This window comes from Schistocerca gregaria, chromosome 1 (assembly GCF_023897955.1).
Source record: "Schistocerca gregaria isolate iqSchGreg1 chromosome 1, iqSchGreg1.2, whole genome shotgun sequence".
NCBI classification, from domain to species: Eukaryota; Metazoa; Arthropoda; class Insecta; order Orthoptera; family Acrididae; genus Schistocerca; species Schistocerca gregaria.
The window spans coordinates 1173724886-1173744489 of record NC_064920.1 but is presented as its reverse complement, the minus strand read 5'-3'; the positions used below and the strand labels follow the sequence as shown (position 1 = coordinate 1173744489).

General features: G+C 44.5%; 1 protein-coding gene and 1 pseudogene across 2 annotated transcripts in view; both read left to right on the top strand.

Annotated features, from left to right (window-relative positions):
* Window positions 1-436: 436 nt before the first annotated feature.
* Window positions 437-19604, top strand: part of LOC126284387 (arylsulfatase B-like) — a 174539-nt gene continuing 155371 nt past the window's right edge. The window contains exon 1 of one of the 2 annotated variants that reach the window (XM_049983298.1): window positions 437-524. In XM_049983298.1, coding sequence (XP_049839255.1) covers window positions 523-524 — 2 coding nt within the window. In that variant the 5' untranslated portion in view covers window positions 437-522. The remainder of the gene's footprint in view (window positions 525-19604) is intronic. The other variant, XM_049983313.1, reaches the window with a different exon arrangement.
* LOC126291559 (5S ribosomal RNA) lies at window positions 2958-3075 on the top strand (annotated as a pseudogene).

The following is a 19604-nucleotide window of genomic DNA, read 5'->3' as shown; positions in this document are numbered from 1 at the left end:
CGGTGTTACAACTATCGTTGCAGAATCGTGGACACTTGGCCGGATTAAATTAATTTTAGAACGACCACACTGTTTTTGGCTTTCAAGCTGTTTCTGCACCTCATCTCTTTCCTTTAGTATTAAACGAGGATACAGTGCGCTACATTAGTTCTTTGCTTATACAAAACTGTGGATTCATATGAGCGTGAACGTAACAGTGCTTCACGAAAGTATGGTTTGTGAAGTTCAGTTCTTTTAAGACTGCTAGTAAACCTACGTGTTACCTTGAAGTAATCCGCTGTACAGTTTGACAATGGATTCATTAACGCTTCCGAGACTGTACGATAATTGTGTCCACATGCACAGGCGAACGATGACCTACGGCAGTTATGAATCAATTTAAATTATCGCTGCCGGCTGTCTAGTTGGTGACCTTTTATCGGTCCAAGTGACTTCTTGTCGAAGTTGTGGCACTATGCCCTTACAGAGTAACATACAGTCAGTTGCTGTGTCTTCCGGTGAGCAAACGACACTCGTCCCGCTATGTAAGTATTGATTTATCAATATATGTTACATCTTTATAGTTGTAAATACTCGTGTGATTTGTGTGTGTCTGTGCGTGTGTGTACTCGCTTATGTTTTAACTTGTTTAATGGTCACCAAGTTATATTTACGGTTTAATTCGTTCGCTCTTTTTAATTTTCTTTTAGTGTTGGTGAGCTAATGTCGAACATTTCGTATGTTTCGCGCCTCACATCAGCTCAGAGTCGTTAATATTGACATTCTTAACCCCATACGGGCCGAGAAAGTCTGTGTCAATTTTTACCGACCGAATCCCCTGGCCGGAAGTGTATGGCCTTGTTGTTGGGGTATTCAGTCTGAAGTCTGGTTTTATGCATCTCTCCATGCCACTCTATCCTGTGCAAGCCTCTACGTCCCTGAATAAATACTCAGCTTACATCCGTCTGTATTCAGCTTTTGATCTCCCTCTACGGTTTCTACCTCCAACACTTCGCTTGAATACTAAGCTGATCATCCCTTGATGTCTCAGAATGTGTCCTACCAACCGATCCCTTCCTCTAGTCAGGTTGTGCCACAACCCTGTCTCACTCTCTTCTCAATCACTGCTTCCTTTCGATGCCCCTCGATTCTTATAACTGCTGCCTGGTTTCCGTATAAGATGTAAATAGCCTTTCCCTCCCCATGCTTTGCTCCTGCTACCTTCAGAATTTCAAAGAGAATATTCCAGTCAAAACTGTCAAACGCTTTCTCTAAATCTACAAATGCTATAAATGTAGGTTTGCCTTTCCTTAACCTATCTTCTAAGAGAAGTAGAAGGGTCAATATTGCCTCGCGAGTTCCTACATTTCTCCTGAATACAAACTAATCATCACCGAGGTCGCCTTCTATCATTTTTTTCATTCCTCTGTAAAGGATTGATGGTAATATTTTGCAACCATGACTTATTAGACTGACCGTTCGGTAATATTCACACCTGTCAGCACTTACTTTCTTTCGAATTGGAATTACTACATTCTTCTTGAAGAATTTTGTCACGGCTGGCTCTCCAAAGGCTATTAGTAGGTCTGACAGAACACTGTCTACTCCCTGGGCCTTGTTTCGACTTAGGTTTTTCAGAACTCTATCAAATTCTTCTCATGGATGTCTCCGATCTCCTTCTGATCTACGTCTTCTTCTATTTCTATAACATTGCCTGCAAGTTCGTCTCTCTTGTATGGACACTCTAAACACTTCTTCCTCCTTTCAGCTTTCCCTTCTTTGCTTAGGACTGGGTATATATCTGAGCTCTTGATGTTCATATTACATTTTCTCTAAAGGTTTCTTTAATTTTCCTGCAGGCAATATCTATCTTTCCCGTTGTGACATGTGCTTCTATATCCTTACATTTGTCCTCTGACGTCCGCCTCCATAGCGCAACGGTAGCGTAGCAAGGGGGCCCAGGTTCGATTCCCGGCAGGGGACTGGGTGTTGTGTGTCCTTCATCTTTTTCATCATCATTGACACGCAAGTCGCTGAAGTGGCCTCAACTAAAAAGACTTGCAATACGGCGGCCGAACCCCGAAGGGGATATCCCGACCATTAAATGCCAGACGATCATTTCATTTTTGTCCTATGGCCCCTCCTGCTTAGCCAATTTACACTTTCTGTCAGTGTCATTTTTAGACGCTTGTATTCCCTTCTGCCTGCTTCATTTGCTGTATTTTTATATTTTCTTTTTTCATCAGTTAAATTCAATGCCGTATCCCCCGTGTTATCCAAGGATTTCTATTAGAACTTGTCTTTTTAACAATCTGATCCTCTGCTACCTTCACTATTTCATTTTTTTTTCTTCTGCTGTATTCCTTTCCCTTGTTCTACTCAACCTTTTCCCAATGCTCCCTCTGAAACCCTCAACAATGTATGGTTCTTTCAACTTATCCAGATTCCATCTTCTTAATTTTCTAACTTTTTAATTAGTTTTCATCTAAAGTTCTTAACTAATAAATTTTGGTCAGAGTCCACATCTACCCCTGGAAATGTCTTACAATTTAAAATCTGGTTCCTAAATCCCTTCCTTACCATTATATAATCAATTTGAAACCTTCTAGTGTCTACAGGTCTCTTCCACATATTTAGCTTTCTTTTATTATTCTTAAAACACGTGTTAGCTATGATTTAACTATGCTCTGCGCAAAATTCTACCAGGCAACTTTCTCTTTGATTCCTTTCCCTAGTCCAAATTCACCTACAATTTTTCCTTCGCTTCCTTTTCCTTCTGTCGAATTCCAGTCTCCCATTACAATTAAATTCTCTTCTCCCTTAACCATTTGAATAATTTCTCTTATCTCATGCTACAGTTCTTCAATCTCTTCATCATCTGCAGGGATAGCTGGTATATAAACTTGCACTGCTGTGGTGGATGTGCGCTTCGAGTATCTCTTGGCTAAGATAATACAATCACTATACTTTTAATAGAGGGCAACGGCCTTGCCGCAGTGGATACACCGGTTCCTGAGAGATCACAGAAGTTAAGCGCTGTTGGGCGTGGTCGGCACTTGGATGGGTGACCATCCAGGCAGCCATGTGCCGTTGCCATTTTTCGGGGTGCACTCAGCCTCGTGATGTCAATTGAGGAGCTACTCGACCGAATAGTAGCGGCTTCGGTCAAGAATACCATCATAACGACCTGGAGAGCGGTGTGCTGACCTCACGCCCCTCCTATCCGCATCCTCCACTGAGGATGACACGGCGGTCGGATGGTCCCGGTAGGCCACTCGTGGCCTGAAGACAGAGTGTATGCTGTTCATAGTAGTTTACCCACATTCCTATTTTCTTATTAATTATTAAACCTGCTCCTGCACTACCCTTATTTCATTTTGTATTTATAAAGCCACATTCACCTGACTAGAAGTCCTACTCCTCCTGCCACTGAACTTCATTAAATCCCACTATAACTACAACCTATCCATTTCTCTTTTTAATATTTTCTACTTGCCCAATCAAGGGATCCAACATTCCGTGGGCCGATACACAGAACACCAGTTTTGTTTTTCCTGATGACATCCTCATTAATAGTTCCCGCCTGGAGATCCAAATGGGGGACTATTTTACCTCCAGAATATTTTACCCAAAAGGATACCATCATCATTTAACCATACAGTAGAGCTCCATGCCCTTGGGAAAAGTTACGGCTGTAGTTTCCCCTGCCAATCTTGCTTGCGAGATTAAGGCGGAGCTCACCATCTGCAGTATAGTCGATAGAACCGACTGTGGTCCTTTGGTAAAGAGCCGAGTGGACGGTCTGAATCAGAGACACAAGCGGTTCTGTGACCGTGTAGGCTGCAGATTCCTTGGCTTGCGCCATTGGGTGAAGAGTTTCCGGGTTCCACTTTAATGTGTCAGGAGTCCACTACACACAGGAAGCGGCTACACGGGTAGCGGGAGGTGTGTGGAAGGGACTGGGTGGTTTTTTTGGGTTAGTGGGTCTCAGGGAACCACTGAAGAGACGACCGTCTAAGGGGGCAGGTGAAACATAGTAAGGTAGTTGTAGAAACGATCGGTATTGTAGTTGTAAATTGTCGTAGCTGTGTTGGGAAAGAACCAGAGCTCCAAGGCCAAATTGAAAGCACTGAAGCTCAAATAGTTATAGGTACAGAAAGCTGACTAAAGCCGGAAATAAGTTCAGCCGAATTTTTTTCAAACGATCTAACAGTGTTCAGAAAAGATAGATTAAATACATTTGGTGGAAGAGTATTTATTGGTGTCAGAAGCAGTTTACCTTGAAGCGAAATTGAAGTAGATAGTTCCTCCTAAATAGCATGGGTAGAGGTTGTACTTGACAATCGGTCTAAGCTACTAATTGGATCGTTTTACCGACCCCCGACTCAGGATATATAGTTGGTGAATAGTTCAAAGAAAACTTGACTCTCATTTCAAATAGGTACCCCATTCATACAATTATAGTCGGTGGTGACTTCAATCTACCCTCGAAAAAAATTATACGTTTAAAGCCGGCGGCAGGCATAAAACGTCATCCGAAATTATACTGAATGCTTTCTCAGAAAATTATTTTGAACAGTTAGTTCATGAGTCCACTCGAAGCGTAAATGGTTGCGAAAGCATACTTGACCTCTTAGCAACAAATAATCCTGGACAAATAGGGAGTATCGTGACAAATACGGGGATTAGCGACCACAAGGCAGTAGCTGTTAGGCTGAATACCGTTAACACCCTCAACCGTCAAAAAGAATAGCAAGTACGTTTATTCAAAAAAGCTGATAAAAATGTTCTTAACGCCTTTTTAAGAGACAGTCTCCACTTCTTCCGTTCTGAACATGTAAGCGTAGAATGATTTCAAAGAGATAGTATCGACGGCAGTTGAGAGATAATAAGTGATGGTACTGATCCCCCATGGTACAAAAAACGACTCAAATCACTGTCGCAGAAGCAACGGAAAAATCATGCTAATTTAAAGGAACGCAAAATCTCCAAGATTGGCGAAGTTTTGCAGAAGTTCGAGAGATAGCGCGTACTTCATTGCGAGATGCTTATAATAATTTCCACAACGTAACTCTGTCTCGGAATCCGGCAGAGAACCCAAAGAGTTTCTGGTCATACATAAAGCAACCAGTGGCAAGACGCAATCAATACCTTCACTGTGCGGTAACAACGGTGAAGTCACTGATGACACTAAAGCAGAGTTATTAAACACGGTTTTCCGAAAATCCTTCACCAAAGAAGATGAAGTAAATATTCCAGAATTCCAATCAAGAACAACTGCAGAGATGAGAAACATAGTAGTACATATCCTCGGTGTAGCAAAGCCGCTTAAATCACTTAATAAAGGCAATGCCTCAGGTCCAGATTGTACACCAGCCAGGTTCCTTTCAGAGTATGCTGATACAATAACTCGATATTTAGCAACTATGTACAACCAGTCGCTCACAGAGAGATCCGCACCAAAAGACTGGAAAAGAGAAAAACGAGTAATCCGATGAATTATAGGCCCATATCACTAACGTCGATTTGCAGTAGGGTTTTGGAACATATACTGTGTTCGAACATTATGAATTACCTCGAAGAAAACGATTTATTGACACATAGTCAGCACGAATTCAGAAAATGTCGTTCTTGTGAAACACAACTAGCTCTTTATACTCATGAAGTATTGAGTGCTATGAACAGGGGATATCAAATTGATTTCATATTTTTAGATTTCCAGAAGGCTTTCGACACCGTTCCTCACAAGCGTCTTCTAACCAAACTGCTTGCCTATGGAATATCGCCTCAGTTGCGCGACTGGATTCGTGATTTCCTGTCAGAAAGGTCACAGTTCGTAGTAATAGACTGAAAGTCATCGAATAAAACAGAAATAATATCCGGTGTTCCCCAAGGAAGTGTTATAGGCCCTCGACTGTTTCTAATCTATATTAACGACATAGAAGACAATCTGATTAGCCCTCTTAGAATGCTTGCTGATGATGCTATCATTTACCGTGTTGCAAAATCATCAGATACCAAAACGAATTGCAAAATGATTTAGACAAGATATCTGTGTGGTGCAAAGAGTGGCAGTTGACCATGAATAAAGAAATGTGTGAAGTTATTCATATGAGTACTAAAAAAATCCGCTAAATTTCGATTACACTGTAAGTCACGCAAACTTGAAGGCTGTAAATTCAACTAAATACTTAAGGATTACAATTACGAATAACGTAAATTTGAACGATCACATAGATAGTGTTGTGGGTGGAGTAAACCGAAGACTGCAGTTCATTGGCAGAAAACTTAAAAGGTGCAACAGGTCTACTAAAGAGACTGCTTACACCACACTTGTCCGCCCTATTCTGGAGTACTGCTGTGCGGTGAGGGATCTGCATCAGGTGGGACTGACGGCTGACATAGAAAAAGTTCAAAGTAGGACAGTTCTTATTGTATTATAGCGAAATAGGAGAGATAGTGCCACAGACATGATACGTGAATTGGAGTGGCAATCATTAAAACAAAGGCTTTTATCGTTGCGACGGGATCTTCTCATGAAATTTCAATCATTAACTTTCTCTTGCGATTGCGAAAAAATTCTGTTGGCACTCACCCACATAGTGAGAAATGATCATCACGATAAACGAAGAGAAATCAGGGCTCCCACAGAAAAATGTAAGTGCTCATTTTTCCCGCGCGCCGTTCGAGACTGGAACGGTAGAGAGACAGCTTGAAAGTGTTTCATTGAACCCTCTACCAGGCACTTTACTGTTAATAGTAGAGTAATCACGTAGCTGTGGATGTAGATGTATTTGCAGTAACAGCACAGCAAGGCCGTATGGTTGATGTTACAAGGATCTGGTAGCCACGAACAGACCAGACCTCATCGACGGTGTCAGTGTTGAGACAGGGATCAGTGATCATGATGGTGTCATTACGACTATGGTTACGAAAGTTAAAAAGTCGGTCAAAAAGGCTAGGAGAGTATTCTTACTAGAAACAGCAGATAAGCAGTTGTTAGCATCCCACTTAATAAATGAATCTACTTCATTTACTTCCGGTACGATGGACGTGGAAGAATTATGGACAAATTTTAAACACATTGTAAATCACGCATTGGACAAGTATGTGCCGAAGAAGTGGGTTACGGACGGAAAAGACCCACCGTGGTTTAACAGCGCAATTCGGAGAATGCTCAGGAAGAAAAGGCAGTCGCACTAGCGGTACAAGGAAGATCGGGAGAATGAGGACAGGCAAAAGTTAATAGAGATTCGTGCTGCTGTAAAAAGAGCGATGCGCGAAGCATACAACCACAACCACCGTCATACCTTAGCAAAAGATCTTGCTGAAAACCCAAGGAAATTCTGCTCTTACGTAAAATCGGTAAGCGAGTGGAAGGCTTCAATCCAGTCACTCACTGATCAGTCTGGCCTGGCAACGGAAGACAGCAAAACGAAAGCTGAAATTTTAAATTTAGCATTTGAGAAACCTTTCAAGTAGGGGGATCGTACAAATATACCGCCGTTTGAATCTCGTACAGATTCTCGCATGGAGGACATAGTGATAGACATCCCTGCGGTTGTGAAGCAGCTGAATGGGTTGAAAATAAATAAATCGTCAGGTCCTGATGGGATACCAATTCAGTTTTACAGAGAGTACTCTACTGCATTGGCTCCTTACTTAGCTTGCATTTATCGCGAATCTATTGCCCGCCGTAAAGTCCCGAAAAACTGGGAAAAAACAGGTTACGTCTGTATATAAGAAGAGTAGAAGGACGGATCCTCAAAATTACAGACCAATATCCTTAACATTGGTTTGTTGCAGGATTCTCGAACATATTCTAAGTTCAATATAGGCCTAATGAATTTCCTTGAGACAGAGAAGTTGCTGTCCGTGCATCAGCACGGCTTTAACGGCTTTAGGTAGCATCGCTCTTGCGAAACGCAACTCGCTCTTTTTTCACATGATATCTTGCGAACCATGGGTGAAGGGTATCGGACGGATGCCATATTCCTCGACTTCTGGAAAGCGTTGGACTCAGTGCCCCACTGCAGACTCCTAACTAAGGTACGAGCATATGGGATTGTTTCCCAAGTATGTGAGTGGCTCGAAGACTTCTTAAATAATAGAGCCCAGTACGTTGTCCTCGATGGTGATTGTTCATCGGGGGTGAGGGTATCATCTGGAGTGCCCCAGGAAAGTGTGGTAGGTCCGCTGTTGTTTTCTACCTACATAAATGATCTTTTGGATAGGGTGGAAGGCAATGTGCGGCTGTTTGCTGATGATGCTGTGGTGTACGGGAAGGTGTCGTCGTTGAGTGACTGTAGGAGGATACAAGATGACTTGGCACAGTCACGTCGATTAAATATTTGAGCGTAACATTGCAGAGCGATATGAAGTGGGACAAGCATGTAATGGCAGTTGTGGGGAAGGCGTATAGTCGTCTTCAGTTCATTGATAGAATGGAAAGATCTACTGGATGTAGATGTAGATGTAGGGTGGGGTGTACATCTTAGACAGCTTTATTTTGATTTGTGTGCATTCTGTGATGTCTTTTTAGAGCAATGCTTGTTGTATTCTTTGTTCCTGAGATGCTTTCTTTTTAAATTTCGGATTGGCTTCTGCGACATTTGTATTTTACCTTAGTAAATGACTGCAAGTGTTATAAAGATCGCTAGAAACAATTGCCATCATTGATGAGCTTTCTGTTTATACAAAGTTAGTGTAAATGATTCATTCGTTTTCAACGCTTCATGTTTTCGAAAGTATTACATGTACAAATGGAACTGTAAACTCATCAAGTTTGCATGTTGCACTCCCTAAATGTTCTATAATGCCGCTCTCGTCACACGACACACGTCCAAGCAGGAGTCAAGTTCGTTCCAAAGCTTATGTAGCAACATCCTGTCAGTGGTCAGCACAGCAAGGCTGATACGTCTTCTGAGTTGTTCCAGTGTTCTAGGAAGTGGGGTAACGTAAACACGGTCTTTAATGAAAATGCGAAGGAAAAAGTCACAAGGCGTTAGATCAGGCGACCTGAGGAGCCAAGGGAACAGAGCCACACCAACTTCACTACTACATCTATTCCAGCGACGCTAAAGTTCGCGGTTTACGTAGCACCTACATCGATTACGGGAACAACCACAGCTGCAACATATCAAGGTGAAAGGTACAAGTCACAGTCTTCTCACAGAAGAAAAACGAGCCATTCATCTTCGACTGTGACATTGCACAGAAAACATCACCTTTAGACGATTCTCGTCCATGCGCAACAATTTCAAGAGGATATACAGTACTCCACACTCTAACATTGTGCCAACTAACCTTCCTGCTTCGTCAACGAATTGGTGCTTCCTTCATCAGGATGGAAAACTGAAGGCACTGACCATAATCTTCCGATTTTGGTTGCTTCAAGTGTTGTAGACGGTACAGTTTGAAATGTAACCACCATCGCAAAAACTTCGAGTCAGTTTGTTGTGGTGTTCCAAGTTCGTGGCTTGTGCGGACTGTTGATTTATTTATATATTTATTTTTTGACTGCGTGCGAAACTGTCCGTCACCCCCTCCACGTCTGCATCTGGCACACTTAGTCGACCAGCACTCTTCTGTTTACAGAAACGACCAGCGTCCCAATATTGTCGACGTCAACGCACAGTGGTCTGTTTATATGGCGGTTCTATTCGATAATTTTTACGTATGCACGGCGTACTGTTGTAACAGATAAGACATCTCTCACATTATAACACATAAAGAGTCTTTCTTTTCTGTCACCTTGTCGAGACACTGAACCCCTAACGTCAAGTGTTGGACACAGTGCAAACTCTGTGAGTTTCGAGTCCATCCATGCATCAATCACACAAAATGCATCTGAAAATTTGGGTGAATGGCCTCAGAAAATAAAGGAAACAAGAGTTGAAAAAAATATCGCTTTACTGGCCTTCGCAGTAATCACCATTAGCTAGTTCTGACATCGGTTGTAAAGCTTTTGGAAACTGTCAGCAAACACTTTTCGTGGAGTAACACATTGTTGGATATTCGCATCATTACGGGAGATGAGACCAATGTGGTCCGGAGAATGAGAGACAGTCAATGGCATGATGTCTCCCACTTTCTTCGGATAGAAATTCATGATAGATAAAGTCCTTGTCGTCAAGAAAGGCTATCAACGTTGTCTTAATCTTGAATTTTGACAGCTGACTTTCTCGGGAGGCGGGGAAGACGATGAACAATGTGCCACTGACAGTCGCTTGGCCTCTGGATCGTACTCGTATTATCAGGTCTTATCTCCTGTAATGAGGTGGATACACTGTATGACCACGGTATTTCTAGCTATTCTACAAGAAGCGTTTGCTAACGGTTTTCAACAACTCTACAACCTGTGTCACAAGTGTGTTGTATCTGACAGTGATTACTTTCAAGGCCAGTAAAAGTATTTTCTTTGTAACTCCTGTTTATTTTCTCAGACCGCTCACCGAACTCTTCAAGTGCACTTTATATTTGTACGTGTAATACTTTTAGGAAAATGTATAACTTTGAAAAGGAATGAAACGTATATAGTAACCATGTATTTCATTACCATAGGTCTCATTTGACTGAAATTGATGTTTTTGTAAAATCAGGCACTTTACAAGCTACTGCATGGTGCAAGGCAGAGGACTTCTTCATATCTATACTAGACATTGTCTAACACTTTTTTACTAAAATAGGCTAAAAGAGCAGCAGCTGCCCTCTCTGTGAACATTTTTAGCTTAAATATAGAAATTAGTTGGCCAGTTGTATACACAGGGTGTGTCACTAACTATTGCCACCTAGAATAACTCCGGAAGTATGATAGTAGCTGAAAAGTTTGTGGGACAAATGTTGCATGGGACAACGAGGGCCATAATATGGCGTTGGTTTTTTGTTGCTAGGTGGGGTCGCGTCAGTGATATAAAGGTCAACTTTGTTTTATTTAAAAAAAAAAAATTAAACGGGGTGCTATAGTTTGGTACTTATTTTCTAATAGCGGCAACGAATCCAGTGATGTGTAATAGTAATGTTTTCGAAGGTCAACGAAGGTCAAGAAGATGGCATGAACGTCCATTTATAGAAGGTGTTCCAGGTGATGACCATTGGTATCAGTGCAGTGCTGCAGTCTTCTTATCATGGATTGAGTGGTATTCCTTATCACTTCGTCACTTACCGAAATACATGTCTGACAATTCTCTCTTGTATATCGTGTAAATAGCAAATATTCGCCGAGTACGGCGTATCCGTCTAACGTGCCATTGACACACACTACTGGCCATTAAAATTGCTACACCAAGAAGAAATGCAGATGATAAACGGGTATTCATTGGACAAATATGATATACTAGAACTGACATGTGATTACATTTACACGCAATTTGGGTACGTAGATCCTGAGAAATCAGTACCCAGAACAACCACCTCTGGCAGTAGTAACGGCCTTGATATACCTCGGCATTGAGTCAAACAGAGCTTGGATGGAGTGTACAGGTACAGCTGCCCATGCAGCTTCAACATGATACCACAGTTCATCAAGAGCAGTGGCTGGCGTATTGTGGCGGGCCAGTTGCTCGGTCACCACTGACCAGACGTTTTCAGTTAGTGAGAGATCTGGAGAATGTGCTGGCCAGGGCAGCAGTCGAACATTTTCTGTATCGAGAAAGGCCCGTACAGGACCTGCAACATGCTGTCGTGCATTATCCTACTGAAATGTAGGGTTTCGCAGGAATCGAAGAAAGGGTACACTCACAGGTCGTAACACATCTGAATTGTAACGTCCACTGTTCAAAGTGCAGTCAGTGCGAACAAGAGACGACCGTGGCGTGTAACCAATGGCACCCCATTGTGATGTCACCGGCAGACACCACACTTGCTAGGTGGTAGCCTTTCAAATGGGCCGCGGTCCGTTAGTGTACGTCGGACCCGCGTGTCGCCACTATCAGTGATTGCAGACCGAGCGCCGCCACACGGCGGATCTAGTCTGGACTCCCTAGCACTCGCCCCAGTTGGACAGCCGACTTTGCTAGTGATGGTTCACAGTCTACATATGCTCTCATTTGCCGAAACGACAGTTTAGCATAGCTTTCAGCTACGTCATTTGCTACAACCTAGCAAGGCGCCGTATTCAGTTACTATTTTGAACAGATAATATAGTGAATCATGTACCGTCAAGAGCGACGTTCATCATTAAGGGATTAAAGTTACGTATCAAACTAATTACGTCCGCTTTCTGAATTCTAATTCCTTGTCATGTTCCAGACCTCACGTCAGCAGAGTACTTTCCTCCTCAAGCCAGCCTGCGTGTGCTGAAACGCGTGCATTTCGGCCCCCACTAGTAACACGATGTTGGCTCTTCTGCCAACACAACACCCATACCATCACGCCGGGCGATACGCTAGTATGGCGATGACGAATACACGCTTCCAATGTGCGTTCACCGCGATGTCGCCAAACACGGATGCGACCATCATGATGCTGTAAACAGAACTTGAATTCATCCGAACAAAAAATGACGTTTTGCCATTCGTGCAGCCAGATTCGTCGTTGAGTACAACATCGTAGGAGCTCCTGTCTGCGATGTAGCGTCAAAGGTAACCGCAGCCATGGTCTCCGAGCTGACAGTCCATGTTGCTGCAAACGTCGTCGAATTGTTCGTGCAGATGGTTGTTGTCTTGCAAACGACCCCATCTGTTGACACAGGGATCGAGACGTGGCTGCACGATCTGTTACAACCATGCGGATAAGATGCCTGCCTGTCATCTCCACTGCTAGTGATACGAGGCCGTTGGGATCCAGCACGGCGTTCAGTATTACCCTCCTGAACCCACTGATAACATATTCTGCTAACAGTCATTGGATCTCGACCAACGCGACCAGCAATGTCGCGATACTATAATCCGCAATCGCGATAGGCTACAATCCGACCTTTATCAAAGTCGGAAACGTGATGGTACGCATTTCTCCTCCTTACACGAGGCATCAGAACAATGTTTCACCAGGCAACGCTGGTCAATTGCTGTTTGTGTATGAGAAATCGGTTGGAAACTTTCTTCATGTCAGCACGTTGTAGGTGTCACCACCGGCACCAACCTTGTGTGAATGCTCTGAAAAGTTAATCATTTGCATATCACAGCATATACTTCCAGTCGGTTAAATTTCGCGTCTGTAGCACGTCATCTTCGAAGTGTAGCAACTTTAATGGCCAGTTGTGTATAAACACCATTCGACAGCTTCGCAATACAACAGTAATAGGAACGGTAAGACTGGTATCCCCGAATCAAGCAAATGTGAATGATGTATTCCTTCGAAGAACAAGTCGATATGCTTCTCATTTACAGAGAATGCCAACGAAATTCAATGAGAGCTAGAGACTTATACGCTTAAAGATATCCTCAAGGTACTCATCCTACACGTCGCACATTTAAATATGTGTATGATAAATTGAGAACAACTGGATCTTTAATGCATCGGAAACACATCCGGCAAAGGAAAGTTGCTAACGAGGGAACGGAAATCGGTACTCTTGCCACTGTGGTTAGAGATCCTTGTGTTAGTTTGCGTCAAATCGAAAGGGGATCTTTCATGAGCCAGAGGAGTGTTGTTCGTGTTCTGCATGGCCATAAATATCATCCTTACCATAACAGTCTCCACCAAGAATGAACTGGTATGGATTGTATTCTGCCTATGGGCTCAACTTCAGATTCAAAGGGACGACACAGTTATTAATTTGATTTTATTTACAGATGACTCTACATTCATGAACTACAGAAGTATTAATTTGCATAACATGCATTATTGGGCAACTGAAAATCCAGGTTGGCTGCAGCAAGTTGCACACCGAAAACCGTGGTAGCTGAATGTGTGGTGTGAGATTCTGGAGAACAGAATTATAGGTCCCTAACTCACCGCAGCTCGTGGTCTCGCGGTAGCGTTCTCGCTTACCGAGCACGGGGCCCCGGGTTCGATTCCCGGCGGGGTCAGGGTTTTTCCTACCTCGAGATGACTGGGTGTTGTTGTGTCGTGTTCATCATCATCATCATCATTCATCCCCATTACGGTCGGAGGAAGGCAATGGCAAACCACCTCCACTAGGACCTTGCCTAGTAAGGCGGCGCGGGTCTCCCGCGACGCTCCCCTATGCTCTGTAAAGGAGTATGGGACTCATCAACTCATTGAAGGAAATCTTAATGTTGGAAGTACACCACATTCCTGCAAGAAATATTAGGTCTGTTATTGGAAGAAATATCTTTAGGAACAAGGAACACAATGTGGTATCAACACGATGGGTATCCGGCACTTTTTTGCTGATGGCTAGAAATGAGCTGCAGAGGCAATTCCCAAATCGTTGTATTGGACGTGGAGGAGATGTGTCATGGCTGGCTCGTTCGCCAAACTTGATAGCCTCTAGATTCTTCCTTGTGTGGATATGTAAAAGACACTCTTTATAAAGACATTCCAACTACACCTGAAGATATGTGAGAGAGAATTGTCAGAGTATGTACTTCGATAAGTGCTGATTTGATAAGGAGTACCACTCAATCCATGATAAGAAGATTACAGCACTGCATTGACACCAATGGTCATTACTTCGAACACCTTCTGTAAATGGACGTTCATGCCACCTTTATGACCTGCATTGACCTATAAAGATCTTACTATTACACATCATTGGATTCGTCTAGATAGCTACTATCAGAAAATAAGTACCAAAATATAGCATCCCATTTAAAAAAACAAAGATGACCTTCATATCTCCGAAGCGACCCCACCTAGCAACAAAAACCCAACGTCACGTTGTGGCCCCCGGTGTCCCATGCGACTTTTGTCCACAAACTTTTCAGCTCCTATCACACTTGCGGAGTTACTCTTGGTGGCAATAGTTAGTGATTCACTCTGTATATTTATTACAAATTGCCAGAGTAGCTGCAGTGGCGTTTGTGTAAGAAGCTGCTTGACAGTTGCAGTGGACTGGGTGTGGCAGCTTTGCACGTCTACCCTCAACCAGTTATGTAACGTGATTTTGTTAAAGTCTCTATGGCTACGCCTCAGTGTTGCCACAGCTCTGCATATGGTTACTGTTTTCGTCTGCACCCTTCTGCGCTTTGCATTTGGAAGCTGGCAACACCGCTGCTAGCTGTCAGGGATTTTCTGACACCAATTCGACTATAGTTACATCACTAAATTGTCCTCCACTTGTTCTGTAGTACCATGTAGTGCGACAGCACATTTAATTGAGTGAACTGTAATATTGGAAAAAGAGCAGGTAAGTCGTCTCGAATGTTTAGGCCTCTAAAAAGGACGTCAGTTTTGGCCATTAGGTGGTAGTACATTTCAGACAGCTTGGCGTCTAGGATCTCGAACACAGCACTGCTCCAATTCCTTCGGTACTACTTGGCCACGTTTGCCAACTGTAGGGGATGCATGCAGTTGGGTAGGCTAAGTTGCAGTCTGGGGCGGTTCTTTCAGATCACCCCCGCTTGTGTTGTTACTCACAGTCATGTTTGGGAGTACTCAACAGAAAAAGTCGAAAGGCGAGTCTATAAAGCCGCCATCAGCCCATTGTTCTCCCCCAGTTTTTCGCAGCTGTTAATTGAGTTACGTGGTCGTTTGTGGTCATTCACCACCACCTCTGGTACGCCGACACGTGTGTAACTTTCATGAGGTGAGCCATCTCATCATTACTTTTCCTTGTGGTACAGTCCAGGCTTTTCCTTCGGGTTAGGCCTTTCTTAAGGTGATTTCTAGTGTGATTAGTTGCAGTTGGGCAATATGCTGCATCCAGTTCCCCCCTTTTCACGTAAACGACAACATCTTCACCAGTTGCCACAAGCTAATCGACCTCCTGCGTCCCCATCATACTGCAGCGTCTCATACACTGCAGTAACTACTAACAGCAGCATTCAGCTATGAATGAAATCACAAATTGCGCATATTGTTCTGCATCAGCTGTAGAATATTTCAGAACAAATGAAAATTTGTGCCACATCGGAACTCAAATCCAGATTTCCCGCATGTCACAAGCGGCCGCCTTAACTATTTCGGCTATCCAAGCATGCTTCCAGAAGCAGCTCATATCTTCATTTGTCCTGCTACCTAATCTACCTTCTACTCGCACTGTTTTATCGTGGTTCCTGCACAGGGTGAGACTCTATTTTCTCTCGCCATTGCCTCGCTATGTTACGAAATATTGCAGTGCAGTGTCGGAGACACTGCGTTAGCGATTAAGGGCCACATTTAATTAACAATCTGAATGTAGTTGCTTTTCCTATTTGATTCATTTGCGGAGCGAGGAGAGAATGGGTGCACACTTCCACACACACCACTTTTTTTTAGAAGATTTTTATATGTGATTTTCAGTTTAATAAAAATGATTGGTAAAACAATACTTACATGTTGTTGTTGTTGTGGTCTTCAGTCCTGAGACTGGTTTGATGCAGATAGTTAATACACAAGGCAATGAACCACTAAAATGAGCAGAAGCTGCAGAGTCAGCTTAAAGCCTAATTACACGGGGGTGACAAAAGTAATGTCGTGCTTCCTAATGTCATGTCAGACCTCATTTTACCCAGCGTAGTCGAGCAACGCGATGTGGCATGGACTCCACAACTCCTTGGAAGTCCCCTGCAGAAATATTGCGCCATACTGCTTCTACAGCGAGCCACAGTTGCGTATTGTTTCTGGCGCAGTGTTTTGAGCACGAACTGGCCTCTCGTTTATGTCCCACGTAGGGAGATCTACACTCCTGGAAATTGAAATAAGAACACCGTGAATTCATTGTCCCAGGAAGGGGAAACTTTATTGACACATTTCTGGGGTCAGATACATCACATGATCACACTGACAGAACCACAGGCACATAGACACATGCAACAGAGCATGCACAATGTCGGCACTAGTACAGTGTATATCCACCTTTCGCAGCAATGCAGGCTGCTATTCTCCCATGGAGACGATCGTAGAGATGCTGGATGTAGTCCTGTGGAACGGCTTGCCATGCCATTTCCACCTGGCGCCTCAGTTGGACCAGCGTTCGTGCTGGACGTGCAGACCGCGTGAGACGACGCTTCATCCAGTCCCAGACATGCTCAATGGGGGACAGATCCGGAGATCTTGCTGGCCAGGGTAGTTGACTTACACCTTCTAGAGCACGTTGGGTGGCACGGGATACATGCGGACGTGCATTGTCCTGTTGGAACAGCAAGTTCCCTTGCCGGTCTAGGAATGGTAGAACGATGGGTTCGATGACGGTTTGGATGTACCGTGCACTATTCAGTGTCCCCTCGGCGATCACCAGAGGTGTACGGCCAGTGTAGGAGATCGCTCCCCACACCATGATGCCGGGTGTTGGCCCTGTGTGCCTCGGTCGTATGCAGTCCTGATTGTGGCGCTCACCTGCACGGCGCCAAACACGCATACGACCATCATTGGCACCAAGGCAGAAGCGACTCTCATTGCTGAAGACGACACGTCTCCATTCGTCCCTCCATTCACGCCTGTCGCGACACCACTGGAGGCGGGCTGCACGATGTTGGGGCGTGAGCGGAACACGGCCTAACGGTGTGCGGGACCGTAGCCCAGCTTCATGGAGACGGTTGCGAATGATCCTCGCCGATACCCCAGGAGCAACAGTGTCCCTAATTTGCTGGGAAGTGGCGGTGCGGTCCCCTACGGCACTGCGTAGGATCCTACGGTCTTGGCGTGCATCCGTGCGTCGCTGAGGTCCGGTCCCAGGTCGACGGGCACGTGCACCTTCCGCCGACCACTGGCGACAACATCGATGTACTGTGGAAACCTCACGCCCCATGTGTTGAGCAATTCGGCGGTACGTCCACCCGGCCTCCCGCATGCCCACTATACGCCCTCGCTCAAAGTCCATCAACTGCACATACGGTTCACGTCCACGCTGTCGCGGCATGCTACCAGTGTTAAAGACTGCGATGGAGCTCCGTATGCCACGGCAAACTGGCTGACACTGACGGCGGCGGTGCACAAATGCTGCGCAGCTAGCGCCATTCGACGGCCAACACCGCGGTTCCTGGTGTGTCCGCTGTGCCGTGCGTGTGATCATTGCTCGTACAGCCCTCTCGCAGTGTCCGGAGCAAGTATGGTGGGTCTGACACACCGGTGTCAATGTGTTCTTTTTTCCATTTGCAGGAGTGTAGGTGGACAAATACACTGGTGTCCAAAATTAAAGCGAAAAGCCACTATTTCCCCGTCCTGCGTCTGATTCACGATATAATCATACCAATCGTCAACCAGATGTCCGTACGAACATGTTCTGCAAGGAAGATGTCATTCCGGTCAACGGGCAACCATATCAACGATGACATCTGGGCAACTATGAAACGACGTAATGTTTGCCAGTAGTTAACCATCCACAACAGCTGTGTACACAGTCACAGACGGTGCAATATGGCACAGATAAAGTGCCTACCAGACTCTCTGTGGTGGAGTGCCATAGAAGAAAGGAAGCAGTACAGTCACAAACTGATTTGGCCCGATGGCATAATGTGAATCGTTCTGTTGTTGCTTGGAGACGCGACAGTTCATAGAGACCTCAACTGAATCCCGAAGACCAGGGCAGGGTCGACCACATGAGGCTTCAGAAGAGAGGACCGTTATTTGGGTGTAACGAGACGACAGTATAACCTTATTACTACACGGCACTGGCATGTGAGCTTGCAGCGTCCACTAGGCGTATTGTATGAAGGCAAACGGTGTACAGAAGGCTTCGACAGAGTGGCCTTTACTATCAGAGACCTGCTGTTTGTCTACCTCTGATGCGTCTTCACAGAAGGGAACATCCAGAGTGGAGTTATCAGTATGCCACCTGGACGCTCGAACAGTGGGCCAATACTGTTTTCGCAGATGAGACCCGATTTAGTCTGGAGAGTGATGCTCGATGGATTCGCATCTGGAGGGAAAGTTGTACACGATTTTGGGACCCAAACATTGTGGAAAGAGAACGAGATTGAGGTGGGCAGGGATTATGTTAACCTCTCGAACCCCTGTTTGTGAAAATGGCAAGGCTTAACTGCTGCCAGTTATCGTGACAAGATCTTGGGACGTCATCTGCGGTTATTGCCAGGTGCCGTGGTCTGCGCGCTCTCCCAATTTGAATCCCACAGAGCATATCTGGGATGCACTAGGGAGACGGCTTGCATCCGCCAACTCCCCAAGTCTGCGAGCAGCTGTGCAGGAAGAATTGCCGTTATTGCCATAACAGGGAACTGTGACGTCATTCACAGCACGCCTTGCCGTTGCTGATAGAGGTAGTCACACCCCATTCTGAGCATATGAACCAGTTGTCGGTGTGTGTGTGGAAATCCGTTAAGATGGAAGAAACGAAGAACATTATTCTCTACCGTTATACATGTTGTAGTTGTTTGCGTTCTGTATTCTTTACATAGTATCTACTTTACTATCACCCATTTACACTGGTTTGTGCCAAAATAGAAGCAACCTCGCAAAATTTCCTTTTGTTGCTTTAATTTTGGACCACAGGGTAATTCGTTTCAACTGTGCTGAATGTTCTTGAAACCAATCACAAACGATTGTGGCCTGGTGACATGGCGCTTTGTCATCCAAAAACACTCCATCGTTGTTTGGGATCATGAATGGCTACAAGTGGTCTC